The sequence below is a fragment of the Rhea pennata genome, chromosome 22, assembly GCF_028389875.1.
Source record: "Rhea pennata isolate bPtePen1 chromosome 22, bPtePen1.pri, whole genome shotgun sequence".
Taxonomy (NCBI): Eukaryota; Metazoa; Chordata; class Aves; order Rheiformes; family Rheidae; genus Rhea; species Rhea pennata.
In genome coordinates this window covers 3265429-3293164 of record NC_084684.1, presented here as the reverse complement: position 1 = coordinate 3293164, position 27736 = coordinate 3265429, and the positions used below count along the sequence as shown (strand labels likewise).

The 27736-nt window shown below is 51.7% G+C and overlaps 1 protein-coding gene across 9 annotated transcripts in view; it reads left to right on the top strand.

Annotated features, from left to right (window-relative positions):
• DISP3 (dispatched RND transporter family member 3) overlaps positions 1 to 26098 on the top strand; it is a 99888-nt gene extending 73790 nt beyond the window's left edge. For 3 of the 9 annotated variants that reach the window (XM_062593694.1, XM_062593693.1, XM_062593688.1), the window contains 21 exons: positions 4669 to 5605; positions 7295 to 7514; positions 9145 to 9281; positions 9739 to 9873; positions 10186 to 10346; positions 10735 to 10874; positions 11658 to 11803; positions 12308 to 12469; positions 12890 to 13051; positions 13512 to 13634; positions 14248 to 14384; positions 14710 to 14845; positions 15047 to 15167; positions 15622 to 15752; positions 15862 to 16037; positions 17306 to 17432; positions 18231 to 18376; positions 18699 to 18858; positions 19245 to 19358; positions 20407 to 20573; positions 21197 to 26098. In XM_062593694.1, coding sequence (XP_062449678.1) covers positions 4678 to 5605; positions 7295 to 7514; positions 9145 to 9281; positions 9739 to 9873; positions 10186 to 10346; positions 10735 to 10874; positions 11658 to 11803; positions 12308 to 12469; positions 12890 to 13051; positions 13512 to 13634; positions 14248 to 14384; positions 14710 to 14845; positions 15047 to 15167; positions 15622 to 15752; positions 15862 to 16037; positions 17306 to 17432; positions 18231 to 18376; positions 18699 to 18858; positions 19245 to 19358; positions 20407 to 20573; positions 21197 to 21559 — 4092 coding nt within the window. In that variant the 5' untranslated portion in view covers positions 4669 to 4677 and the 3' untranslated portion in view covers positions 21560 to 26098. Of the gene's footprint in view, positions 1 to 4030; positions 4051 to 4668; positions 5606 to 7294; positions 7515 to 9144; positions 9282 to 9738; positions 9874 to 10185; positions 10347 to 10734; positions 10875 to 11657; positions 11804 to 12307; positions 12470 to 12889; positions 13052 to 13511; positions 13635 to 14247; positions 14385 to 14709; positions 14846 to 14985; positions 15168 to 15621; positions 15753 to 15861; positions 16038 to 17305; positions 17433 to 18230; positions 18377 to 18698; positions 18859 to 19244; positions 19359 to 20406; positions 20574 to 21196 lie in introns of those variants that run through there. The other 6 variants (XM_062593695.1, XM_062593690.1, XM_062593689.1 and 3 more) reach the window with 6 other exon arrangements.
• Positions 26099 to 27736: the final 1638 nt, after the last annotated feature.

Genomic DNA, 27736 nt, shown 5'->3' with positions numbered 1-27736 from the left:
TTCATCTGCATCCTGGAATTCCAGGCTCATTTTATAAAGCTGTGTTTCTTTGTACAAATGTAGGGCTGGAAGATGCATGTCTCCTCATGGCCACGTGCCTCTTTGCTATGGTGGATTGCCTGAACTCGTATCTTCTGACCAGGTTTTGGAAGCCTCCTGGGAGGATGCTCAAACTGCCTGGCAGTCTCAAGCCTAGAAGGCCAAATGCTAAGGGAAGAGAGGTTTTTATGTACTGTACTGCAGCCTCCTCCTGCCTTTTCCCTCTTGAATCCCCTCTGCTACCCTCCCTTTCCAGCTCAGTTAGACTTCTACAAGGTCTCTCCGAGCTGAGCTGTGCTGCTGAATCAGCGACTTGCTTCTCCCTCTTTCCCTTTCTCTCCCCATCCTCAAGTGGTTCTCTGCTGGCTGAATGAGTGAGGCAGCTCAGATGAGCGTGCAGGCCAGCGGTGGGTGAGCTTGGCTGCACATGGGCTGCGCAGACCCAGCTCTGCCAGGGGAATGCAAGGTCTCTGGTTTCTTTGCAGCCACCGTACCTTTCGGATGAGGCAGGAAGCTTCAGTTTGTGTCCTTCCCTCCCTCTGTAGTGTACTCTGCGTAGGCAGCTTTGCAGAGCCTGCTAGTGAGCTTCATCCAAGCAGGGGTGGCATGGGGAAGGGAAAGGGTGCTCAGTGTCCCTGCTCAGAGAAGCCCACATCTTCCTCAGTTGGGTACCCTGGGGAGACGAGCCCCTCACTTTGCCCTGGCTTTGCTCTGTGAGCTGGTGGTCTAGGGTGTGCGGTCTGCCCACCCAGCCCGCCTTTGCCTGGGCATGCGGGAGCTGCCGCAGGCTGCGGGCAGGCTTGAGGAAGGGAGAGGGGACAAGGAATCACGATGGAGGAGCCGTGGCAGACTTCCCGCAGCTCCCAAGCAGACTGCGGGGTGGAGGAGCGAGGAAGCTGCAGGCTGAGCAGGGAGCCTGGGGCTGTGGCTGCACCTCAGCACTGAAAGGTCTCCTTGAGACTCCTCTTCTTCTGTGGGTTAAATCAGCAGTTGTTCCAGCAGCTGCTGCCGCTGACTTCCCGGGCAGCCACTGAACTCTCTCTGCCCAAGCAGCTGGTCCAGAGTCTGTCTTTTGCGGGGATCACAGCAGCAGCCTAGCCTGTTCCCATCACCCATCCTCTCAATGCTTGTACCTTGCTGTTGGAAATCCCTGGCCCCACTGTCCTGAGACTCTCACGTCCCTGACACGAGCCCCACAGTCACTGCAGCTGTGGCTTTTGCTGCCTGCCTGCAGTCTGGATTGGAGCTGCTGTAACAGGGTGTCAGAGCGTCCTGCCCGCTCCAGCTTTGTGTGGCCAAGCAGGTGACCCTGGAAGCAGGGACACCGCCAGGCAGAGCCTGCCACGTAGGCAGTGGTGGAAGTCTGCAGTTAGCGTGTGCAATTACTAACAACTTTGCGCAGTTTCTTCTACCTTTTTCTTACTTAATGGCAGCTGTAGCAGCACCTTAAGCATCAGCCAGCAGCCCTCCTTACACGCTGTTCTGCCCTCCTGTTGGGCCCTGGCTGTTTAAGCCAGGAGAGCCTGTTTGCTTAGGAGTCGGGGTGGCGGAGGGGATAATAGCCCAGGAAATCTGAGTGCCTACCCTGGCGTGCTGGATCAGTGCCTCTTCTCCAAAGAAACAGATCCAGGGTAAGCTCCTAGCAGTGCTTTCATGCTTCACTCCTTCAGACCTGGAGCAAGCTAAGCTTGCGCAGAAGTGAGGTAGAGCTTTGATCAGGGCTGCAGGATTAGGTCTACTCTGCAAATTCTCAAACCCAAGAAGTAACAGGGCCATGCTGCAGTGCTGGGAGTCCCTCAATAATGTGGGAAGTGATAGAGGGATAGCAGACCAGCCTCCAAGCAGAAATCAAGCAAAGAAAATGCATTTTACTCCCCTCCTGGCTAGTTTCAGGGTTTATCTCCCCTGCTGATTCAGTTTGCCGTATTTTGGCTTGGATAAGCTTTCATCCTGACCCAGGCAGGATCTGACGAAGGCAGTAAAGCCAGACGAGTCCCAAGGGCAATGCTAAGTGAGCTGTGTCTGGCTTTGCAGCCACATCATGTGGTAAATTCTCTTTTGAAGGGAGTTCAGAGCGGTGGCAGAACTAGGGCAGGATGTGTGCATGTGCTAGGCTTGCATGCGGAGGGAAGCGGTTGCAGTCAGGGACAGTGCAGCCCAGGTGACTCCCTGCTTGCCTACTTCTCCCTGCCCTCGCTCTTCTCCACAGACCAAATCTTGATCCTCCCAGAGCCCTGACTCTGTGGGTGTATGTAATCTTGGGTCTCTTCTGGCATATGCTCGACTGGGGTTTATACCAGCATCAGAATTTGTACCCAGTCCTTATCTAGAGAATAACATCCCTTGGCCTCCATACATCATGGGTGCCCAGCTGCTATAAGGTGGCATTTGCAACCACTAAGAGGGTGAATTGAAAAGTCAGCGATTCCTGAGGTCTGGTCCCCTTGAGTTGAAGATTTGGGTCTTGGACAGAAAAGAAGATGCTTTTTGTGCTGCCTTATTACTATTTCAGTCTTTCTCTCATTTCCCTTTCTTGTCACGTGCAGGCTCTTCTGTTTCAGCATTACAATCTTTTTCCTTCTCCCCAGTAGCTCAGGAAATGGGAAATGATTATGGCTCTTTCTGGCCCCTTTCTAAAAAGGGAATACATATGCTGGATTGGGTCTTGCAGTAACTCTGCTCTCCTGAAGGGGAACCCAGCCCCGGGGCAGGGGGAAGGATAGCTGGGAGGACTGGGAGGCAGTTGCAGGTACTTACCTGCCTGCCCAGATGGACGGAGTGAGGGTTGCCCCTGCGTTCTGCAGCACCAGCCTGCACTGTTGGCGTGAGCCAAGGTTGTAGCTTGTCTCCTTGCCCTCTGGATGCACGTGATGCTCATAGCGGTTCTGGGCAGCATCGTCAGCGTACCCTTGGCTTTGCCCAGGCCCTAGGGCTCACACAGTGATGCACAGCCGTTCAGCGAAACTTCACGGTCATTCAGGGAAACTTTCAGATGTGCCCTGGATATTTAAGATTATGCGTCTGGAATATTAAAGAAATGTTAATGGAGCCTAAAACCAGACGGCTTCTTCCTACCCTTCCTGCAGAATCGAAGAGACACCCCTTTGCCTTGTTCTTCCCATCTAACAGTCCCATGTGTTTCCTCCCCCTGGGGTGGGGGGGGAATGACACACAGTTTTGTGAGCCACCCTCCCCTCACCCTGTTTCTCAGCCTCCCAAGGATATACAGGTCTGGCAGAAGAGGGACTGTGGCCATCTGCCATCAGTGATGCCCATCTGTTTTTGCACTGAGAGGCTGCAGAGCAGGAGGAGGACTCAGCGCGGGCTTTGGTGTGCCCTCCCGTGCAGCTCCGGGCAGCCCCGCCGAGGCAGGGGAGCGCGGTGCACAGGCCTGCGCGGCTCGGGGGTGCGAGTCCCTCCTCTCGCTCACAGCAACGGTGGGCTGTTCTGAGCCAATTTCAGTTGCAGACTGTAAAGCCCCTGATCTGCTTTCGTGCTTTGCTTGCTGTGGGCAGGAGCAGGCTGGAGCTCTGGAAGCAGAAGGAGCTGGTGCGGAGGCCTGGCATGCCGGCACAGAAGCTGTCGAAACCCGGGAGGGGCACCCGGGAAAGGCCGGATAGCTGTGTGCTGGCAGCTCCGTCTGCAGAGTAGAGCATCTACCAGAGAGTGTGTCTCTTTCCTGCCCAAGCATGAGCTGATGAGGGAAAAAGTTTCCTTCCTTCTCATTCCCCAGTGACAATGTCTGCTTTTACATCCTGGTTGTTCCGTAGGAAGCAGGAAAACCTGTTCCATAAACAACGGCCTGCAGGAGTGGGAGGGAAGGGGCTGAGGAGATCTGTGCAGCTAGGTCACACCGAGCACTGGTGGGCTGCGCTTGTCTCCAGGAAGTGAGCAGGACTTCTCCTGCGGGAGGTCCTCGCCTGGCCGCCAGGATGTTCAGCCCTTCCCATGCGAGCAGGGTTGGCTCTTCGGGGAATAGAGCAGGGTCACAGCAGTTCACCATGGGAGTAGGTACGTGCAAGTGCATGTGTGTCTCCACAGGCACATGTGCGTGCGCTTCTGGTTCTGGGTGTGCCTGTACGTGTGCGCTCTGTGGGAAAGACAAATGCTGTTCTAAATACCTGGAAGAAAAGCTTCTGTCAGCTTTAATGAGAGGAAGAAAGGGTCCCTTGCATTTTTCATCTGATGGCATGAACTGCTCCTGGTCTTGAGAAGCTGGTTAGCTAATTATATGTTCCTGCAGCTGTGATCTGAGGCAGGACTGAGTAGGGGGTACTGCGAATCCCCTGCCATCTCTGTGCCTGTCGTTCCTGGAGCTGCACAGAGCCCTTTCCTGCCGGGGCACCGGGCTCTGGGTTTGAATTTCTCCACTCTCCAGTTTCTCTGAGGCTGCCAGGCAAGGCATGGGATGCGCCCTGATAAGCCAGTTCTTTTCAGTGGCTGTAGCAAATCTGCCAGGTCCGAAAGGAGCCGTGCTTTGCTGCCAAGGGTGCAGGGCTGAGAACTGGAGTGTGCCTCCCTCCCTGCTCTGTTCCTGAACCCCCGTGGTGACTGCTGCCTATGCATGACCGTGCCTGGTGACCCCAAGTGCCAGGGCCTTGCTGACTGCTTTTCTCTCTCTTTGTGCAGGCAGTGGACATGGATATGGAGGATGACCCCTTGTTACAGGATGCCTGGCTAGATGAGGAAGAGGAGGAGGTTGCCTTCAGCATGTGGAAGAAGCGTGAGGGTGCCCTATTGTGTGGGAAAAGCCCATGGAAAGTCAGGCCCCTGCATACAACGCTGCCAGTGACTGGCTTCTGGAATATTGTTGGCTGGATATTTACCAACCCGTACTGTGCTGGCTTCATCCTTTTCCTGGGCTGCAGCATCCCTGCTGTGCTTGCCGTTGTCATGTTCCTCCACTACCCAGCCCTGGACATTGACATCTCCTACAACGCCTTTGAGATTCGGAACCATGAGTCCTCTCAGCGCTTCGATGCACTCACCTTGGCCCTCAAGTCCCAGTTTGGGTCATGGGGCCGGAACCGCCGGGACCTGGCTGACTTTGCCTCCGAAACCCTGCAGAGGCTTATCTTTGAGCAGCTCCAGCAGCTGCACCTCAATGCTTCCCACCTTGGGGGCACTGCGCGGGCCAAGCGTGGCATGCCAGAAGGCAGGACTACTTCCCCCAAGCCCCGTGCCCGCCTGAGGGTGGGAAACCAGACTTTCCGAGTTGCGAGGGGTGCCCCACGCTGGGACTACTCCAGTGCGTATGTCAGTGCCAACACACAGACACATGCCCACTGGCGCATCGAGCTTATTTTTCTAGCTCGGGGGGACTCTGAGAACAACATCTTCACCACTGAGCGCCTCTTTACCATCCACGAGGTTGAGCGCAAGATCATGGACCATCCTCGCTTCCGGGAGTTCTGCTGGAAGCCGCATGAGGTCTTGAAGGACCTGCCCCTGGGCTCCTACTCCTACTGCTCCCCTCCCAGCTCCCTTATGACCTACTTCTTCCCCACTGAAAGAGGAGGGAAGATTTACTATGATGGCATGGGACAAGACCTTGCTGACATCCAAGGTGAGCTGGGGTGAGGCTGGCATGTTCTAGGCATGCGTCTCCTGTGTGTTGAGGCAGTCACTTACTGAAGTGCAGCTAAGATGAGGATGGCCTTGTGCAGAGGGGAAGATGCTGCCATGGTTTGCCTCGAGGAATTGGCTCTTGTGCTCTAGAACCCCCTTTCTACCTTTTCAGCAAAGCCCCTTCAACGCTAGTGATGGGTCACACAGGCTCACGCAGCAGGTGAGTGAGAGGGACAAAAGACGGGGAGTGCTGCATATTACAGATACCTTCACTGACCCTTGGCCTCTGTGAATGACCGTGATTCATTAGAGCCGTGTCAGGTCTTGGACAGACAATGGGGGTGAATGTCCCTGCCCCAAGGAGCAGATGAAAGAGGTCTGTGGGCTGCTTTGGAGCTTGAAAGGCAGCTTGTGAGTCACCAGCTAGGAAGACTACTGTCAGAAGAAGAGGGGGAAGGCCCTGGCTCCTCTTCCTCCCAGCTCTGCACCCTCCACTAGCGCAGAGGCTCTGGATGGTGAAGAAGAGGTGAATCATGATGAGTCTGTGGGTGTGATGAGGCTGTGGGATGAAACTTCCATCTGTTTCCCAAGCATAGGCTGCAGATGATAGCTGTCCAGGAGCTGTACGGGGAGCAGGCAAGGGATTAACTCCATGTGCTCCAGTGTGAATAACAGCTCTGCTACCAAAACAGGAAAGAGCCTAGTTTCTGGGTTTTCTAACCTGGCCTCAAGGGAACCTGTATTTTTGGGATAGATTTGCAATATCTCTTACTCCAAAATGATTGGCTCTGTTTTTCATGGTGTGCTTGAAGAAATGGAGTCTCCTTGTTCTCTGTTATCCCCCTGATCTTCTCTTGCATTTGTCGATGATCATGTTACCACAGTTCAGTGACTTGCTGCTTGCCAGATGAGTCCTGGCATGCTTCATGTGAATGCTGTTTGCCTGTTGGGATTGAGAGGTCGGCTCATGTGCCTTCTTTCACTGTTGGGATGATCACCTTGTCTGTCCCTTAGCTGTGCAGCAGTAACCCGTGCACTTGCAATCACCTCCGTATGTTTTTGCCTGTTAGTATGCACAGGAATGCGGGGTTCTGCCTGGCTTGAAGGAAGCGGAGAAACTTTTTCCTGCTGTGCCAAATCAATGATCAGTGGTGATCATAGGTTTTATTACTGATGATGGTGCTGAGGGCACCATTTTTACAAGCACCCCTTTGAGAAGCATGCTCCCATCTCCCCATCCCTGTCACCATCACAGCAGAGCCAGGACCTCTGGACCCAGGGCTTTCCATGGGGGACACTTTATTTTTCTTCTGCTTCCCAGCTTGGTGGAACAACTGTTAGCCCAGTGTAAGAGGGTTAAGTGCATCCAGCAGTGGTGATTTGATGAGGGTGTTTTGTGCATTGCTACTCAGCAGAGCTGTGGCTCAGATCACAGTTGGGGTGGAAGAGGCACTGCTGGTAGTGAACTGCATGCAGATAACATTGCATGCAGAGACACAAAGCAGAAGAAGGTGCATCTTTGCAGAACAGCTTGGCCCAGCTCTCTTTGCTCCCTGCAAGGCAGCAGCAGTCAGCAGCACTCTGATGAAAGGATTGCTCTCAGCTCTGCCATTGCTAGGCTAGACCCCATGCCTTTCCGAGTCAGCTAAGCAGGAGCTAACAGAAGTGGTGTTGCCTTCTCCTACAGGGTCGCTGGAGCTAGCCATGACCCACCCTGAGTTCTACTGGTACGTGGACGAAGGGCTGTCTGCCGAGAACATGAAGAGCTCCCTGCTGCGCAGTGAAATCCTCTTTGGGGCACCGCTGCCAAATTACTACTCAGTGGAGGACCGCTGGGAGGAACAGCGCCGCAAGTTCCAAAGCTTTGTCGTCACCTACGTGGCCATGCTGGCCAAGCAGTCCACAAGGTGAGGGCTGCGACAGCTGAGGCAGGTGCCCTGCTGAAAGAGGGCAAGGGCAGGAAAAGGCAGAGGTTGGGGAGGATGGTACTTGCTACTGCACTAAAGGAGTGGCTGCAATAGGCCCCTCAGGGTGTGTTTATCGTAAGGTTTATGCATGTCAGACCTGTCTGCTCTGCCTAGATAGACCCTGCAGTGTGGAGTCTCACCTGGAAGCCACTAGGCTCAGAGGGCTTGGCATGCCATTTCAGACTACTGTTCAGGCTCAAACAGCAGCCAAGGTGTTATGCTCCAGTGGAAGAGAGAAAGTTTCTGCTTTGAAATTGGACTCTGGCACAGTGCTATACATGAGGATGGGGAGCATATGCCAGAAAGCCATTCACGTGCTTCCCTTTAATGCTGCAGCAACGTGCCAAAACCATCAGCAGGGATAACGAAAGAGAGCCAAAGATTTATTCCAGTGCCTGCTTTTCTGCTCAGCCCTTGTGCGGCTCTGGGGGTGTTCACTTCTATCTCACAAGTCCAGTGTCACTGGCGCTGGCAGAGCTACTGCTCCCTATGTCTGGTCTGAATTCGGCTACAATTGGTCTGATGCAGGGGGTGAAATGGCCTTCTGTTAAGGTTCAGCCTGAGGGTTTTGCTTTTGCTCTTGTCAGTGTAAATCCTTCCAAGTGTTCAGTCCACAGAGGGAGAGTGGAGCGTATCAGGGCAGAATAAGTTTCAGGAAATGCAGGCTTGTTTCACCCTGGTCTGTATGGCTCTGGTTGAATAGGGCTTTGCTCAGTGCTTTTTGGAGGGAGAGAGTGAAACAGAGTTAACAGGGAAAGTGCCTGTTCACCACAGGGTAGCTGACTACCCAAACAGCTGGGGAAAGGCAGCGAGTCCTGATGTCAGTGTAACTTTTTGGTCTCCAGCTCTCTACTGTCCTGAATCTCAATAACTCCCAGAGCAAAGGGATGCTGATCTTCAAAAGCAGAGTGAAGTGCAGCCAGCCCCTGTCAGCCCGGAAAGGCAAGCAGCCCCAAAGCGTTTGCAGCCATGGGCAGTCAGAGGGGTTGCAGTGCTGGGAAGCTGAGAAGGGATTAGGGCCAAGGCTTGATCCTGAAGCCTGGATTCCTAGTAGGCTCCTGTAGTGCAGGGCTATTGTACTCCCACTTAAATTATCTTGGATTACTTCCTCCGAGCTTGCTTCCAAAAGCAGAAGCTGGTAAATCATATGGTTCTTGATAGGCTCTCACTCTGCCTGCATCTACTGATTATTACCTTTGTGCTTAATATAATAAGCAATGATTAAGATTCCAGATGGAATTGGCTTTGGAGGCTTCAAGAGCTGTTTGAGAAGTCCATTAGTGCCATGGACCCAATATGCACTGGAGAAATTTTAAAGATATTAGTCCTGCTATTTTATTTTTCTCTCTTCTCGTGCAGACTTCACCTCCTAACATCCCTCCAGCAGCAATCTAGCTCAGCTTGCTCCCACTGCTGTCTGAGTTGCTCCCTCAGAGAACTGTCAAGTTTATTAGATCAGTGACCTCCTTTGGCCCCGGAAGAGACAACATGCTGTGTTAAAATCCCTGGCTCTTCTCCCTTCACACTTAACTGCCTCCTGCCTTCCTTCCTTCATATTTTCCCACACCAGCAAAGTCCAGGTGCTGTACGGAGGGACGGATTTGTTTGACTACGAAGTGAGGAGGACCTTCAACAATGACATGTTACTGGCCTTCATCAGCAGTAGCTGCATAGCTGTCTTAGTCTACATTCTTACCTCCTGCTCAGGTAGGCTGCAGTCAGAACTGTCCTGCTCTCAAACAAAGCCAAATGTGCTGTAACTCCCTGTGTCCATGTGCAAGCCCCAGGAGAGGCGTCAGTGCTCTGGCCCCAGTTTGGGGGTATGTTTACAGCACGGCAGCATGCAGAAGGTCGCTCAAGCCTCTGATTTTTCAGAACAGAGGTTACAGGCAGGGCTTGAGGGAAAGCTTATATGAGAACAGGAGTGAGATATAAAATCCTATCTTGCTGACTCTGACGTAAAGCTCAGCTGTTTCACTGATGGGGCTAGTGGGAAGCATTCTCCAAGCAATACTCCTACACCCCTGAGCCATTCTTTCTCCTGCTGCAATATTTCCCCAGCATACTTGTGGGAACCAGTACCCCAATGAGGCAGGTGGGAGATGGCTGTTGCTCCTGGGAGCAGCCAGCAGTGGTGTTTTACCATGTTGCTTTCCTTCTGCAGTGTTCCTGTCATTCTTTGGCATTGCCAGTATTGGGTTAAGCTGCCTGGTGGCTCTGTTCCTGTACCACGTTGTATTTGGGATCCAGTACCTGGGCATACTCAATGGTGTGGCTGCCTTTGTCATTGTGGGGATCGGTAAGCACATCCTTACACAAAACTACCTGTTCTGCCTTGCTCTAACTCCCTCCTGCAGGGAGAGAAAGCTAAGGGTGGCAGCTGCAGACTGAATTTTCAAGCCCTTTCACCCTGTTCCTGTTAGTGGAAGATTTACAGTCAGATGCTCTGAGGAAATGAGTTTTTAGTTTCTCTGAGCTGCCCTGAATTATTCAGTGGCTGATTTGGCCCTGTACATCCAGGTTGGTCCATCCTAGCTCACTTGGACTTAATTCTCTGGTGTGAGCAAAGTTTCAAAAAATCTCCCCCTCCCCCCCTTTTTTTTTAAACCAGGGGTTGATGATGTCTTTGTTTTCATCAACACCTACCGCCAAGCCACACACCTCAAGGACCTGCGACTGCGCATGATCCACACTATCCAGACAGCAGGAAAGGCCACCTTCTTCACTTCTCTGACCACAGCTGCTGCATATGCTGCCAACATCTTCTCTCAGGTATGCTGCAGCTTTGAGATTTGGGGCTTTCTGGTTCTGACATAGGCCCGGATAGAGAGGGAAGCTGCCAGTGCTCTTTCTGCCCTCTCTTGCAGGGCAGGGCCATGCCAGACTCACCCTGGAGGGCTCACCTCACCTACTGTAAAGCAGTGAGCACTTGGATGTACCAGCATCCAAGGCAATTTTTCTTGTGCCATTGATCAAGCAAGATCCAGTGACTATTAGGCTCCACTTCAGCTCTGCACCTGCTGGGGTTGCTGACTACTGTAGCTGAGGGCAGCATGAGCTATTCTCAGGGTGCTCCAGATCTCTCTGACATACTATCTCTCCAGGCCTCTCACCCTAGCAATTCTCTGATCCCAGATTTGTGTTCTCTCTCTTTGTGTAGATCCCAGCTGTGCATGACTTTGGGCTCTTCATGTCACTGATTGTATCCTGCTGCTGGGTAGCTGTGCTCTTCACCATGCCAGCTGCTCTTGGAATATGGACCCTTTATGTGTCCCCACTAGAGAGCTCCTGTCAAACCAGGTGAGATCTAGAGACTTCTTTTGTGAGTGGGAAGTTGTTTGGAGCCCATGGCCAAGGCAGTGTGAAAATCCCTGCTATGTCTCTCTGCCATCCTCATCCCCTTCAGGCAGCTTAGCTCAGCCACACTCTGTTAGTCTGCAATGGAAGGGAAGTTTAACTTCTGCCCTTTCAGATCAAAGCAGAATAGAAGGGCCACGTTACGGTCTCATTCCCTCTGGTGGATGTATAGGTGCCACCTGGGAGCCAGGGTCTCTGCAATGTCAGTGATGTCTCTTTGTCCAGTCCCCTGAAGCACTGGAGTCATCTGTGTCCTTAGAGCACTTACTGCGCAGCCAAACCCTCAGGCTGTAGAGCACAGGCCCTGCAAAGCAGACAGATCAGCAGCACTCCTGCCTCAGAGCACAAGCAGTGCATGCTGATTTGTATCTGGAAGTCAGCACCCTTCCCCTGCTCTTTAGCAGTGCAGCTGACCTGGCCTGATTTAATTCATTAGCAAGGAGATGAACTGCTGAAACTCCCGTCATTCAGCACCAAGCCATCGTGGCTCATCCCTGCCCTGTATATCCAGCCCAGTCCTCTGCTGCTTTGCCGTAGCAGCTCAGCCCCTGACCTCTCAGCACTTAGCAATGGAAATTGCTTATGGTACTGCCTGTGGCTGTCCTTTCAAGTAATTGGATCAAGCTGTTGCTGCTTTTCTTGTTGCTAAAGGAGCCCATTGGTAGATGTTTGCAAGGTACATGGCATACAGCCCATGCCTTTGTCTGCTTCTCTCCCTGAATCCAGCTGCAGTCAGAAGTGTACCAGAAAGAGTGCCTTGCACCTAGGTGAAGATCTCTTCATTTCCTTGGAGGCCACCTCCAGAGCAGGCCAAGAGACACTTCCCTATCTGGATGATGACATCCCACTGCTCAGTGTGGAGGAGGAGCCTGGTAAGTGCAAGTGCTGCCTTTAGGGGGACCGTGCTGTCCTGTTCATTCTGGAGCATCTTTCTGTCCCAGCCATTGGTCTGTGCCTCAGTTTCCCTACTTTTAAGCTGGGGATAGTGCTGCCACAGGAGGTTGTAGGAGTATGAACTCTTTAATGCTAGCAAACTACTTTGAGACCTTCAGTGGGTGTCAATACATGCTTGCTAACTACTTTCCTAATCCTCTTGGGTCTAATGTGGATTTTACTTTCTGGCTGGGATCCTTAATTGCCACATGGGTGTAGCCACAAAACATCTAATCTGCAGCCCCTGGACACCCCACCTTTGAGTAAAGGAAAAGTCTCTCCCTCTTTCCTCAGAGCACTGTGCTTGGGAAGTAGGCAAGAGAACAGTTTGTTGTTCTCCAGCACCTCGCACAAGGAGATATTGTAAAGTAGAGCAGAAAGCTATGAGAGATTTTAGCATGACACTGACCACTGAGCCTACCCTTGATTTTTTTTCTTTCTAGTCTCCCTGGAAATGGGTGATGTGCCCTTGGTATCTGTGATGCCAGAGAATCTGCAGCTTCCTGCAGAGAAGAGCAACCGGGGTCACTTGATAGCCCATCTGCAGGAGTTGCTGGAGCACTGGGTGTTGTGGTCTGCAGTGAAGAGCAGATGGGTTATTGTGGGTAAGGAAGGAGGGGAGGTGTCCCATCTGCATGGATTTTAAAGGGTTTGACAGCATCTTGATCGGTCACCAAGCTTGCATTAATAGTGACAGGAGATTGCATAAAGGGACATGATAGATGGCTCATCCACCCAGTGGATGAGTGTCCTCAGCACAGATGGTCCCTAAGAGAACTGCACAAGGAATTCAGATACTTTTCCATTCCTATTTTCTCACTCAGATCTGGAATGGCAGGTCCTGATGGGAGGGTATCTAGTTATGGGGCTTATAAAGAAAAAGCTCAGCTGCTAGTATACTTCAGGGATTGTTCCTTTCTTCTCTTGAAAATAGCATGTTGGTTCCACTCCCCTGCTATCTGGGTATGATCTGCTTGCAAGGTGCATGCAGGGTCCCACATGCTTATCAGGACTTCTTCTTGCAGGGCTCTTTCTCCTCGTTTTGCTCCTGTCCATATTCTTTGCTAGTCGCTTCCGTCCAGCTAGCCATGCTCCAGTCTTGTTCCGGCCAGACACTAACATCCAGGTGCTGCTAGACTTGAAATACAACCTGAGTGCTGAAGGCATCTCCTGCATTACCTGTTCAGGTGAGAGTGCTACAGTGGCTGCAGCCTGGCCCAGGCCCTGGGCTGGGAGAGCTGAAACGTGACGCAGAGGTCTGAATCTTTCCAGTATCTCAGTGCCCAGATCTCACTGATGGGAGGAGCTTACTGGGAGTGAAATGGTGAAGTTCCCCATGGGGATGACATATTTTGAAAGCTACTTTAGCCAGGATCTGACTGAGTGTTTCTGCTAGAGCAGAACTGACCCCTCTAACTTCCCTGGGCAGCTCTACTGCAACACGGGGCCATGGAAGGAGGCTCCTTTTACACATAGGAGACCATCCCAGTGACCAGCTGGAGGTCTGTAGCTCTGTGTTCCCTGCTCAGGGTTTGGCGTTGGATACCCTGATGGTTTTCCCTGCTCAAGTGAGTTGCACGCACAGGGCTGACGGATCTCTTCCTGTGCCCATTCACCCTTTCATCTGTGACTAACATTTTGGGACAGGTTTGTTTCAGGAAAAGCCCCACAGTTTGCAGAACAACATCCGAACCTCTTTGGAAAAAAAGAAGAGGGGCTCAGGGTTGCCTTGGGGAAGCAAAGGGAGCATAAGTGATACAGGACAGCAAGGTGAGTGGGGTGCGATGACTGTGACTTTGGCCACATTTGGGTCCAGGGCCCAAGGGTCCACTGAGGTGAAGATCAAGTCATATGTTCTCTGAATAGCTGATTGAGAATAGTTTTATTCAGACACACCTCTACTGAGCCCTGGCTTGATGCAGGACATAAGGGGCATCATTATTATCATTCTTCCCCTGAATGCCTTCTGCTGTGCGGAGCAGGTCCCTATAACCAAGGTGGCAGCACAATCCAGCTACAAATCTCTCGTCTGCCCAGACTGAGCACAGGGTTAGGAGCTCAGAGCTTTTGCATCCCAGTCTGATTTCACAGCCTTGTTGGCAAGGCTGTGAGGAGAGTAAATTCAGCCTGCTTCTCATGGGATTTTGAGGATAAAAGAGTTATTGGGCCAGGTCCTAAGATGACGTGAATCAATAAGCCATCAGGAATTACTGCAGCTCAGGATATATTTGTGAAATCTTTTGAAAGATGTCCTGTGCTGCTAGAAGGCAGAAGCTGTGCCTGCTGCCCCAGAGGAGACAACAGGCCAAAAGACCCTCCTATTTGTAGGATTTACTGATTGAGAAGTGCCATTTTCATGCTCCCACTGTGGTGTTTTCTTCAGATCTCCAGGGGACTGTGTATATCTCCAAGTCCAGAGGCAAGGGAAGACCAGCTATCTACAGGTTCTCGCTCAACGCCAGTGTCCCTGCCCCCTGGCAGATGGTGTCAGTGGGAGATGGGGAGGTGCCTTCATTCCAGGTGAGTCAGGGGATCTTGGACTCTTCTGTCAAGAGTGCAGCACACAACAGGTGAGCATGAGAGCCCCCTGCCTCTCCACAGGGCCCTGGGTAGCACAGGGTGGAATATGCAGGGTATTGCAGTAAGATTGCTGGCAGTGGTAGAGATTAGGTTTGGCACTGCTGCAATACTGGGCTGTTGCTGTTGTGTGACTGTCAGCAATGCGAGCAAGAGTGTGGATAGCTGTGGGAATCAGGTGGGGCCTGGCATCCTCAGCCAAGCTCACTCTCTACTAGAAACTGCTACTGAAACAGCTGGATTCCTGCTGCCTCATGTCTATTCACAGACAGCTGGTGAGCAGGCAACACTGCTCGAGCACAGACCATGTTGGACACACACCTACAGGAGAACCTGCTTTCAGATTTCCCTCACCCTACACAGAGCAGCCACCATGCAGCCTACAGCCACGGAAAATCAGGGTGGTGAGGGATCCTGTTAAATGCTAGCCATTGCTGGGAAGTGGCATTGCCAGTGCTCAGGGAGGAGGGGAGTGTGTGATGCTAATGTGACAACTTGCAACCCTGTGGAGTTAAGTGTCTGTTTTCATTAATCCATTGCTTAGGTGTATAGAGTGCCTTTCGGTAACTTCACCAGGAAGCTGACAGCTTGTGTGTCCACAGTAGGGCTGCTTAAGCAGACGAGCCCCAGGAAGTGGATGATGACCACCTTGTCCTGTGATACCAAGAGAGGCTGGAAGTTCGACTTCAGTTTCTACGTGGCCGCCAAGGAGCAGCAGCGAACGCGGTAACCCTGCAAAACCCACTAAGGGCCAGGCAGCGAAAACAGCGCAGTTGAATGGCTGATAAGGGGTGCCTGATGTCCAGTGCCAGTCCAGTCCTCAGTTGGTGACATCCCTAGAGGCCTGGCTTTGCAGCAAACGTGCCCTGTCTTTGCAGAGTTATTTTGCAGGCCCATAGCATCATTGATGTGACAAAGGCCATCCAGGCTCAGGGCTGTGACTAAGGGCTGCTTTGGGTGGCAGAAATAAATTGCTGATTTTTGGTCTCTCTCTTACCTGCGTGAACTCTTGGGCTGAGCAGGCAGCACACAATAAACAGTGGCTGGGGATCCGGATCTGGAATTGCTCACCTTTTCCTTCCTTGTGCCCTTGAGATTTTCTCTAATGCTTTCCATGTAGTGTTTTGGGCACACAGTCTTTATCACCTCTGATCCCCCATAACAAACTCTGTTTGCACAGGAAACTATATTTCGCCCAGTCGCACAGGCCCCCTTACCATGGCCGAGTGTGTGTGGCACCTCCTGGCTGTCTTCTCAGCTCTAGCCCAGATGGACCCACGAAAGGCATCCTTTATGTTCCCAGTGAGAAAGGTAAGCTGATGAGGGCCTGTTCAGGCATGTCTGTTGCTTTCTGGGTCAGAGAAGCAGTCAGTTCTTTGCTTTCTTCTGATGTAATCATCCTTTCTTCTGTATTTGGCAGCAGCTCCAAAAGCAAAGCTCTCAGCTACTTCTGGATTTAATCCTTGCATGAATACTGGCTGTGGGAAGCCAGCAGTGCGGCCACTGGTGGACACAGGAGCCATGGTGTTTGTGGTGTTTGGTATCCGAGGGGTTAATCGTACTAGACGCCCGGACAACCACGTCATTGGAGACATGGTACACACGCTTTCTGGCATGCTGAACAGGCATGCCTGGGGCTGATGAGTGATGGAAGATCTCCCTGGATAGTGTTTAGTTAATCCCCACAGCCTAGGCGGCATGGTCCAGCAGTCTAGCCAGATGGAATAGCAGAGATGGCAGCACTGTGATGAGCCAAAAGCACATTTCTGTTTTAACGCATTCAAATAATGGAGATAAGCCCATTGCTGAAATCACTTTAGACTTCTTAGAAAATCCCTTTCTGAGCACCACGTCTAAGCTTCTAATTTTGAATCCTGAAGATTTTAGACACAAAACTGTCTTGAGCTCAGTATGGAAACTTCACTACAAACTCAAGATCCTCGCAACTGCTGTTTTTCTGTAATTGTTGTTTCTCCTGTTGAGAGATAGTAACATAAAGTACAAATTAACTACTGTACGAGGGAAGGTTCCTGAACATGACTTGTCCAGGAAAAGCTTTTTCCCCAGATCTGATACCTTGACATATTTGCAGCCTTTCCCCAGCAAAATTTTGCTTAACTGTTCTCTTGGCAAATGCATATTAGCTTCTTGATGTTCCTCCCACCTTCTGATTCAGGGGAATTGGGCAGAATCAGCCTTTGCCCATTTCCTCTGAAGGGCGCAGTGCAACATGTGGGTAATGGAGTGGGCAGAAAGCTGAGTTCCAAGCTGGACAATGTTTGGTTTGCAGCTTCTCCTTAGGCAGACCCAAATGGCTCTGGGCATGGTGGGACAGCCATGCACTCATCAGTGCTTCCCTCATCCAGCCTGAGGTTTTGGCATGCTTTCTTGCTGGGTTATCTGCTGAGGAAAAGATGTCTGATTTGTTTTCTTTTATATATATTATATATATATGTATTTTTAAAACCTGAATAGTGACATTGGTACAAGCCCTGGTGGGGGCACAGTTCAAAAGTCCATTGGTGAATTAATGTGGTTGAGCTTTCTCCTTCCCCCCAAGGAATAGAAGCACATTCACTGGATAATAAGATAATTCAGGTTGGAAAGGACTTCAGGATGTCATCTAGTCCAACTATCCCAGGACAGTAAATGCACACTGCAGGTGTGCCTATAGATGACATGGGGACAGGTTTCCTATGCAGACAGAGCTTGAACCTGTGGGTACAAGTGTCCTCAGAGTGTGCACATCAGAGCTGGCCCCAGGCTGTGGGCCCAGCAGAGGACTCAGTCTCTGCCTTTTTGTGCCAGTTGCCATGTGTGTGCCTCACGTGTGGTGCTGTTGTTGTTGTGTCTCCTTGTGAAAGGGCAGCGTTATCTATGATGACAGCTTCGACCTCTTCAAAGAGATTGGCAACCTGTGCCGCCTCTGCAAAGCCATTGCCAGTAACACTGAGCTGGTGAAGCCAGGAGGGGCTCAGTGCCTGCCCTCTGGTAGGTAGGATTAGTGCCAGTGACAAGGTCCTTGGGGAAATCTGGAGAACCTGGGTGGATACTGGTTCTCATCCTCCAGTCTGAGGAGGGTGGCTACTAGGGGTTTTAAACTTTCACATGGCAGCTTGATGAAGCAGGAAAAGGAAAAAGAGGTGCCAGTTAGCGGTAAACACAGGCACTGTGGGGAGGAGAGGTGTTTCTCAGCAGTCAGCTCTCCTAACTGAAGCCTTTCTTTCTAGTCATGGGCATTGATGATGATACACTCACAAGCTCTTGGGCAAGTGACTCTGTTCTCAATAGCTCCTGGTAAACCACAGCTGATTTGGGTGTCCTGAGGCTCCTCTTCTGCCCCTGTGGTTTCATGTCCCTAAGCAGTGACTCTCTCCCAACTCTAGAGACCACAAAGTTGCAGAGCTGGGTTTAGAGAGTGAATATGGGCTTCATGCCAAAAGCTAACCCCACATCTTCACACCTGAAAAAATTCCCTGCCAGGCCAGGCAGGCAGCTCCTGTGCTGACAGAATTCAGCACTTGCTGTTTGTACCACCTCCTGAAGGCTGGGAACAAGCAGTTGTGGTAGTGTCCTGTTGGGTGCTGATGGCACTGAGGCCCTCTCAAGCTACTAGCAGTTAAGGGCTCTGGTGCTGAGAACGCAAATGCTTTTGCAGGTCATAGATGCAGGAAGGAGCAGCTGCTGCTAAGTGGGGCCAGCAGCTTTCTCTTGTTTTCTTCTTCCCTGCTCACGTGTTCTCTTTCCCTGTCCTGTCCTCCACTTCTTGCTCTTTTTTTTTCTCTCCAGGTTATAGCATCTCCTCCTTTCTGCAGATGTTGCACCCTGAGTGCAAGAACATCCCTGAGCCGAACCTGCTGCCTGGACAGCTCTCTCATGGGGCGGTGGGAGTGAAGGATGGAAAGGTGCAGTGGATCTCCATGGCATTTGAATCGGTGAGCACATGGCATCACTATCTCTCCCTGCGACAGTTTGTTCTAACTTCCGGGGGTTTAGTTGTGCTTTCCCTACACTGGCCACTTCCATTTGCAGCTGTAATTTGGTGCTTCCTGGTGCTTGTTCCTTGTTGCAGAGTGGTTTCTACGCATCACTCTTAGCATGAGAGCTCAGGCGAAGAGCTGGTGGCAGCTTATCTATCTGCTACTGCCAATTCTGCCTGGTGCTGCAACTCCAAATGGCTTGTTCTTCCTCCTCCCTTGCCATGCACACCCTGCCCCAGTAGCAGGACACAGGAATAACCCATTCATCTTCTTACAGACAACCTACAAAGGGAAATCTTCCTTCCAGACATATGCCGACTACCTGAAATGGGAGACATTCCTGCAGCAGCAACTTCAGCTCTTCCCCGAGAGCTCTGCTCTCCGACATGGTTTCCAGACCTGTGAACACTGGAAGCAGATCTTCATGGAGATCATAGGCAAGTGACTGCTGTGTTTATCTCCCTGAGGAACCCCGGCTTTCTGACATACCTTCACTACAGTCTCCTCTATCTTATGGACAACTGCTATACCCTTAGGCCCTTACCATTGCTGTGCAAGCTCCTAAACCTGTTTGGCTCTGCCCCAAGCAGCTGACAATGTCAAAGCCCTAGGCAAAGCCCAGGGAAATAGAGAGGGCAAGGGAATCTGCTCTGCTCATGTGGCAGGCAAGAATAGGATTCAGGTCACCAACTTCTGACTTTTCATCATCTTCCTATCTGCCCCGGTGTGATTCCCTATCTGCCTTATCACTAGCAGAGTCAGTGTCCCCCCCACCCCAGCTGTCACCTTGTAGGATGCAAACTAGCTGGCTCTTTTCTTCCAGGAGTGCAGAGTGCCCTGTATGGTCTCATCCTCTCGTTGGTTATTTGTGTGGCTGCTGTGGCAATATTCACCACTCACATTCTCCTCCTGCTGCCAGTGCTTCTCAGCATTTTAGGTAAAAAAAAAAAAAAAAAAAAAAAAAAAAAAAAAAAAAAAAAAAAAAAAAGCCAACCCCATGTGTCAAGCTTTCCCTTGGTATGAAACTGAGTCTCTGGTCTTTTATTTATATATTTCTGAAGTGCTCTTAAACTCTATGTAAACCCTTCTGGCTTTCCTGTACTTGGTCCTGATTTACCTGGGTGAGTGGGAGAAGCTCTCAGCAAGTGCAGGGGGATCTCACTGGGAAAATAGATTTTTGTGTCTAATTCCCAGTGTGTTTTATCTACACAATCCCTTCTATTTGTTTAAATAAGGGTTTTAGCTACACAAATGCCATCTCTGCCTGTTATGTATAATAATATGATTAAGTCCCACATGCTCTGAATAACAATTGCACTACTTCCCAAGGATCTGCACTGTGGCTGCTGTTTCCAAGCAGTGGGAGATTTTAAAAGCTGAATATTTTAGCGGTTTTGTTAGTATCTGAAGCAAATTTGTAAATAGCCTCCCTCTCCCTGGCTGGTGACTTGATATTATGGACTATGTGTTGCTAAACTTTCCTGTTTAAAAATCAAATCTATCATTTTTAAACCACTTAGTCTCCCACTCATGACTCACAAACATCACTTTTGCCTTAAAAAAAACTCAGAAAACCCTCACAAAAACACACACGTGTTCAGCTTATGTGTAACTTCAGTAAGCAAAACACAGGACCTTCTTTCCTGTAGTGCACATGTGCACACCTGGTTGGTCTTGGATTCATTTAACAAGCATTCGTCTGGATTAGTATCATTTGTTAGTTTGTTTTATATCTCAGTAAGGTCCTTCCCTATCACTGGCAGGTCTGAGAACCTTACTGAGCAATGCCTGTGGCCAGTGGAAGGTGTGGGAGGTGTTTGCTTCTCAGGTAGAAAGGAGTGGGTACAAGGTTCAGGCTGGCTAGGGTGCAGATCTGCAGGGGTGCATTCCCAAACTGTCCTGTCATTGATTTGTAGCAGTAGGGCAGGGATTTGAGGCAGGAAACTGAGTCTTTTAGTTTGCTTAATACTACCTTTTTCCTGCAGGTGTGGTCTGCTTGGTGGTGACCATCATGTACTGGTCTGGCTGGGAAATGGGGGCTGTGGAAGCCATTTCCCTCTCCATCCTTGTTGGCTCCTCTGTCGATTACTGTGTGCACCTGGTGGAAGGCTACCTGCTGGCAGGGGAAAACCTGCCCCTGCATCAGGCAGAGGTGAGTTCTGGGGTAAGAAGCAGGGAGCTGCATTTTGCTACCTTGCAACACGCCTGGGCTGGTTGCTGCTTTCCCAGCTGACTGGTCAGTGATGCAAGCTAAGGTGCCTTATAGCAAGGGTCCTCCCCACGTGGTCGTCTCTCTTGCTGGCCACTGGTCATAGCTGGATACAAAGGGACCCTTCTTTCATGCCCCAATGAAGACCATCCTGCTCTGGGATGGCTCTGCAACTCCCCCCCCCAACCTGCAGAAACTGGTGTGTCTTGCTGTGCTCGACATCCAGGGTCCCTCCTGCCTTTTAAAAATCTTTTCCTTTTTGGGGAAGATGGAGAAAACAAAGGATTGGAGACCCCTGATCCCGGGTATAGTGTCCCCAGCAGTCAGTCTGATGGAACCAAAAGAAGGCACTGATGAGCTGATTTTGCTTCTGCTTGGATGTTAATGTCATGGCTGTAGCCCAGTGTGCTCCAGGACTGCATGAGCCGTGAGATCTGCGCTCATGCAGCATCTTTGCCCTGGATCAGGATGCCATGAGTTAGAACAGCCCCCTCAAAGGCTTAACATTAGTGCAGCCCCACGTGCTCATTCCCCCTCCCTCTTAACGCTGCCATCCCTTCTGCCAGGACCCCACAGCCTGCCGCCAGTGGAGGACGATCGAAGCGGTCCGTCACGTGGGTGTGGCGATTGTCTCGAGTGCCGTCACCACAGTGATTGCTACTGTCCCGCTCTTCTTCTGCATCATTGCCCCTTTTGCCAAGTTTGGGAAGATCGTGGCCCTCAACACAGGAATCTCCATCCTGTACACGCTAACTGTGAGCACAGCCCTGCTAAGCATCATGGGGCCTGGCACCTTCATCCGAAGCAGGACTTCCTGCCTCAAGGCCTTGGCAGGGGTGCTTCTCACCGGCCTGCTGGGTCTATGCATCTGCCTCGCCCTGCTGAAGAGCGGATTTAAGATCCCTCTCCCTAACGGGACAGCCCTGTAGACCCTATGCTGAGAGCTACATGCTCTGTTGTCTTGCTCACTCTTTTTTTTTTTTTTTTTTTTAGCGGATATCTTTTGTAAGAAAAAAAAAAAGAAGGAAAAAAATCCCTTTTTCCAGAAGTTTTTCAACTCCAGATGCACTTTATTTTCTAATGAGTTTTGCTCTAAACTTGTATTTGTTTCAGTAGTGATGGATGGATAATGGACAGCAAGGGCTGCCCAGGGGATACCTCAGCCAGAAAATAGCAGTGGAAGAGGTGTCCTTCTCTTATTTTTCTTTCTGCTTTGCTGTTCTTTTATAAATGAACAGAGTTTTCTGGAACCACAAAGGTAAAGGGAAGAAGTCAGGTAGATCATCTGATCCCTTTCAAAACCCCTCCCTTTTTCCCCATCTTCTCCTTGGCCAGGGTCAGTGTTGCAGTGATGGCTCTTGAAGGGATGTCCTGCCTCCACCACAGGCCTGTGCATTGCTACCTGAGCTTTTGAAAACAGCAGTGAGCTGATAACAGGCATGGGAAATATTGCTGTCTGGGCCTCTTTGCCCTGCCCTGCGCTCAAGCTAGGCCAGGAGTGAGCTTACTGGACAGAAGACACATTTCCAAGCAAGCTGTTCTGAGAGGGCCTTGTAGGATCTGAACTGGAGATGTTGAGCAGCACCTCCCAGACGTGCCTGCACGCATCATTAGCGGGGACTGCCAGGATGCATGGCTCTCTCCCCACTTCCAAAGGGACAGTGCACTTCTTGCTTCCCTGGAGGAGAGCTCCCCCTGGAGCTCTTGGGTCTAGGAACAGCCGTCAGGAACACCATCGGCTTGCTTGCCTCTCCCTCAGTGCAGCAGCTAAGCCAAAGCAGTAACAGTGCCCTGCTCCTGCGCTGCACGTGGCTTCACCAGTCTCTGTGCTGCTCCTCACTGGGAAGACAGAATGGAAGTCCTTCAGCTCCCTGTAAAGCCTTCTGCTCCTGGTCATGGTAGTCAGCTTGCAGCCCGAGTAGGAGATCACCACTGGGGCCAGGCAGAGCTCCTGGCTGGGAGTGTGCACAGATAAACAGAGCTGCCTCCCCCGTGGCAGCTTAGATGAAGCCTCTGTTGTGGAGACGTGAATGCAGCGCAGCTTCAGCCCCGCGGCTGCTGCTTGCTCAGAGCAGATGGCTTGTATTAAAGTAAAATGAAATTGCAAACTGGCGTCATTAACAAGTACATTTTAAGCATCACTGATTCCATCATATTCTTAAAATTGAAATAACTAAGTGTGTGCATTGAGATGCACCACATCTGGTCCCCAGCAGAAGGGGAGGGGTCAGGCCCACTGGGAACTACATTAAACATTATTTACAGGGATGCCAACAGAGGGAGGCGACCAGAACGCAGCCTGACTCTTCTTTGTTTGCATACTGCATTCCTGGCAGTTTTGCGTTCTCTGTCTGGATTGACACCCCCTGCCCCCTTTATAAAATGGAAATGCCAGGAAGCCAATCCCCATTGCCCACTGTGTTCTGGGACCAGGCTGCTGAGACCAGCAGCCGCTTCTGCTTGGCTTTCCGTATCCCTACCAGTCTCTTACATCTTCACATCATGTCTTTGCTGGTTCCTATTTAAAAGTAGGATCCTCCCTGAGAAAAGGGATCAAGCATTTATTCCTAAAGCAGGTGTTCAGCTAGAGTGAGTTGTGCCAGGACAGGACTCCTGTTGGGCCTCACTGATGCTAGGGGAAACCCAGAGCAATCCTGCTGCAGGGAGTGAGGCTGGGGAGAGCATGAGCAGATCAGACCTGCTTTTCATAGCTGCTGTGCACAGTTTGGCCCCAGCTTCAATCTGCAAGCACTTCTTTCCCCAATGTCTGTTCTCCAAATTGAAATACCCATGGCACCCCAAGTGCCCCTACAGGGCAGCAAGCATAGAGGGCAACATACAGCACTGAGAGATCTATGTGGCTGTGGGAGTGCTGCCAGGAGAGAGCAAGGTCCCAGTGCTCCCAGTGCTGCAGAGGAGGCTGTGGCTGGTAGCTTGACCTGAATCCAGCTGATGCTTTAGCATCCTGATGGTGATAAAGCTGATGGTTGTTTCTGGGTCACCAAACAGTAGAGGAAGGTATGAAGTACGCACTTGCACAAAATCCTTCCTTCTGTGAGCATGGAGAAGCCTTCAAAGATCATAAAGACAAGGCATAGATCTGCTTTGAATCCTGCAAAAGGTAATGTTCAGTCAAGCCCCAGGGGTCCTATGTTTTTGTTCACTATAAAAAGGTTGCACAAGCCCCTCGCCTCCAGCATGATTCCGGGCACACCATGCTGGGACCATTCTCAGCCACTCTTGGAAGGCAAAAATTAACTTCAGAGCAGTGGCAAACCTTTTATGTCTCCTGAGTTTGATCTGGCAGGGTGCTCAAAGTTTCCAGCAGTTTGCTGAGCTGCTGCAGACAAAAATAACAGCATTCCTGGCATCTGACAGATTTTGTCCCCTTTTCTGGAGCAGACAGGAGAAAGCAGAGGCTATAATTTTCCCTCCTCTTCCAGGCCCAGCCAGAGCAGTAAGGGTGGCTGATATTCTACAAGAGTAGAATATGACCTTGTCCTTGTACATCCAAGATCCAGGTAAGCAGGTTCTCTTTGCCATTAGAAAATAATCCTAAAATTAGAGAGGTGGAAAAATGGATGGGTTTATCTGAGCAAATATGAAGGTGGGGCTGACAGCCCTGTGAGAAATCAGTACTCTGAGGCAGATGCTCATAGCAATAAAAAGCAAGGCCTCACCTGCCTGGCATGGTTCTGGCAGCAGATGCTCCACTAAATTAATTCTTCTCTCACCTCTGCCTGTCTTCTTTCTCTAATGATTCCTCTGTTGCCCAGACCAGCTCTTGGGCCCTGTCACCTTGCTGAGCAAGGGTCACCTTCTCTGTGGTAGCTGCTCTCACTTAAGGTGCTTGCAAAGTCTGGACTAAAACATAATGAAAAATTTCTGTGGGAGAATTTGTCTACCAGAGAATGCTACAATGTTAAAACGCTTCATACAAAGTATCGGTTTGATGTTTCTAAATAATTTAACACAGCAGCCCAGTGTCATGGAAATACTGCATCCCACCCTTACTTGGAAGAGAATGCTCCAATCTTCTTGCTGCAACTAAAAAAAAAAAAAAAAAAAAAAAAGACTTGCACAACTTACCAGTCATAGCACATTGAAATTAACTATTTCTGTATTTCTGTTCAACTGCCAGCTTTTTTATTCAGGGAAATCCTGTTTTGAAGGAGGCATTCTTAAAAGTTGATGTTTCAGAGTAGGGGGGATCATTCTAAAACTGTGCAGGTTCCTTCAAAACAAGGTGGGTCCTTGCCTGACCAGCAGCCTTCTCCCAGCCAGACCAGAGCAGCAGCACAAGGCCATTGCTGTTTTTGAAGCATCATGATACTACATGCAGAACTAATGCAGCTGCTAATCATCTTTGACAGAGCTCCAAGATTAAGGCTTCCTGTAACCAGGGACACTCGGGGAGCAGGTCTCTGCTCCTAAGAGCCGTGTCTGCATCAGCTTTGGAGCAAAGAGGAGCAGAGCTGAAGTGAGTTGAAAGATCAGTGTCAGAGGCAGGACTAAACTCAGGTCTCCTGCCTCCTATGTTGCAGTGTCTCTTGAGTTGCTGGGCCAATGCTTGGTCTGTCCAGGCAACAGCGACATCAAGGTTGGCCACCTACCCTGGCAGGTTTCAAGGCTGTAGATAGCAAAAAAAGCTTGGGGACTTAGCTGGGCTGTGGTCCCTGCTAGATCTGAAACTACACCAGGGCAAAGCCATCCTGGGAAGTGCCAGAGAGGAGGATGTGTGGCATGCCTACAGTGTCACTGGGACCACTGACACGGTGTCTCCTGCCACCCCTTGCTTTGTCGTTGCTGGGGCAAACTGGGCTGTTGCTTGATGTCATGGCATCTGACTCTTTTAGCTTTTCCCGCACTGAATTTTCGTGCTAGATCAGCCTGCTCTCCTGGAAGGTTATAAAAGGCCTGTAATTTAACCCAGTGACACACATAAATCCTCCCACGCTGTCCAGCAGGGAAGCTCTGCTGATTGATTTACAGCCAAGCAGGGCAACGTCACAGCCTCTCGGTTATCTGCCTCAGCTAACTCCTCTGCCCTGGCTTAGTACCAGGTGTCCTGTAGTCAGACGTCTTTCAAGGCCTGCTCCCGTCCTGAGGACAGGGTTGTTTCGTGTCCTTTCTCCTTGTCACTCCTCGTTTGGGCAGCTCCCGGGAGGGCGGAGGTGGGACGGGGAGGCAGAGCAACAAGCAGAGGAGCAGCAAGGTTGCGTGGGGCGCCGGAGGAGTGGGAAGCGAGTCAGCGGGAGGGAGGATGGGTGAAGAGCCCAGAGAAGGACGAGGGAGAGGAGGGAACTGCCGTCTCCCCGCGTCGTGCGCAGAAGGTGGGTTCTCAGAGCGACGTAGCACAATTCCCGATGTAACGTGCGCGAGTTACTTTTGTAAGTCGTCTCCTACCCTCACTATTTTCAATGTTCTTGATTTTTGGAGACTGTTGTAAATAAAAGATTTTGACATTCGCTCGTTTGGGCCGTTGCTCGCCACCACGTCCTGGCTCGCGCGTGGCCGCGCTGACGCGTGGTGCTGTGCGAGCGTGAGGCAGCGCGGGCGCGCGTCCAGGCCCAGCTCCGCGGGTGCTCGAGGCTGCGTCCCTGCGTCCCGCTGCAGAGGCGCTGCCTGGAAGCCGCCTTGCTGCGTCCAGAGAAGCTGGGAAAGGCAGCTCGCGCCCCGTCCCGGCCGCGCAGGGTGCGGGAGCGGCTGGGAGCCGTCGGCTCTGCGGCGCGGGGAGATCGCAGCCCCGCGCTGCCAGCGGGATGCGCTGCCTGCCCGGCGGCGGCGGCGGCGAGCGCAGGTGCCGCCCGGCGGGCTCGTCAGCAGGCAGCTACGAAAGCGCCGCGGCCGCCGCCGGCCGCCCCTCGCCGGGAGCCCGGCGCTGCGCGGAGGGCGCCGCCGCCGCGGGTGAGCGGGGCGCGCGGGGCGGGGCGGCGGCCGTTGGGGCGGCGGCCGTTGGGGGCGCGCGGGGCGGGGCGGCGCGCGGCGGCCGTTGGGGCGGCGGCCGTTGGGGCGGCGGCCGTTGGGGGCGCGCGCGGCGGCGGCCGTTGGGGCGGCCGTTGGGGGCGCGCGCGGCGACCGTTGGGCTTCGTCGGCGCCGCCGGGCGCTGAGGCACCGCACGGGAAGCCCCCGAGCGCGGCTGTGAGTAACGAGCCGCCGGGGCGGGTTGAGGCTCCGCCGGCCGGGGCTGCATCGCGCCTCCTTCGCACCGTTTCGCCCGTGGCTGCGCCCTTCCCGTCTGTCGCAGGTGACTTATGTGCCTAAGCAGCGTTTAAGTCTCGCGCTGGCTGCTGTGTGACTCAGCCTCGCTGTCTCACAGGCTCCGGATGGAAAGCAGGGCTTGTCTGTAGGTGTGGGGCTTTGGGGGGATTCTTTCCCCCCCGCCTCCCTGTGAGCATGTTCTTTGGTCCTCAGCCCTCCTCTCCCACATGCTGTTCTCTCTTGCTCTTGCATTGCTTTAAATAGGCTCTGCAGTGCACTGCATCCACAACCAGTCCCCGTGTGCATGGCCCCTTGCAGGTGACATACCTTAGCAGCCCCAGCAGCTCTCCAGTGGCAAGCAGGGGTCTGGCAGGCCTGTGGCGAGCTGTGCCTTTGGGATGCTCCTCATTCAGCTGTTGCATGCTCCCCAGGGCTGCAGGATGGTGATGAACAAAAGACAGAGCAGCTGGGTGCCAGGGTTTTCTTTGCTGTAAGCCAGTGCAGGAAACAAAGTGAGCCCAGAACAGTAGGAGCTTGGAAGGCTTTTGTATACTGTTTCTCTGAGTGCTTGCCCAGGATGCTGTCTTTATTGTGTTTTGGTTATTTTTTTCCTTTCTTCCTCAAGTTAGGGCAAGTTTATTGCCCCAGGAGCTCAGCATGAAATCATATTCCAGTATGCCACATGCAGCAAGTGGCAGGAAAGGACAGGGAGCCTGGCAGCAGAAGTGTTAGCAGTGAGGCTGCTGTTTTGGCAAGGAGAGAGGAAGCAGAAGATGACTCTGGATGAGAATGAGGCCTAACATACATTGAGCGGGGGTGATAAAAATTGCCAAAGATTCATATTTGAAGGCCATATTTGAAGTGGAGAAGCCCTTCTGCAGGGTGGAGTCATATGTTTGTGTGT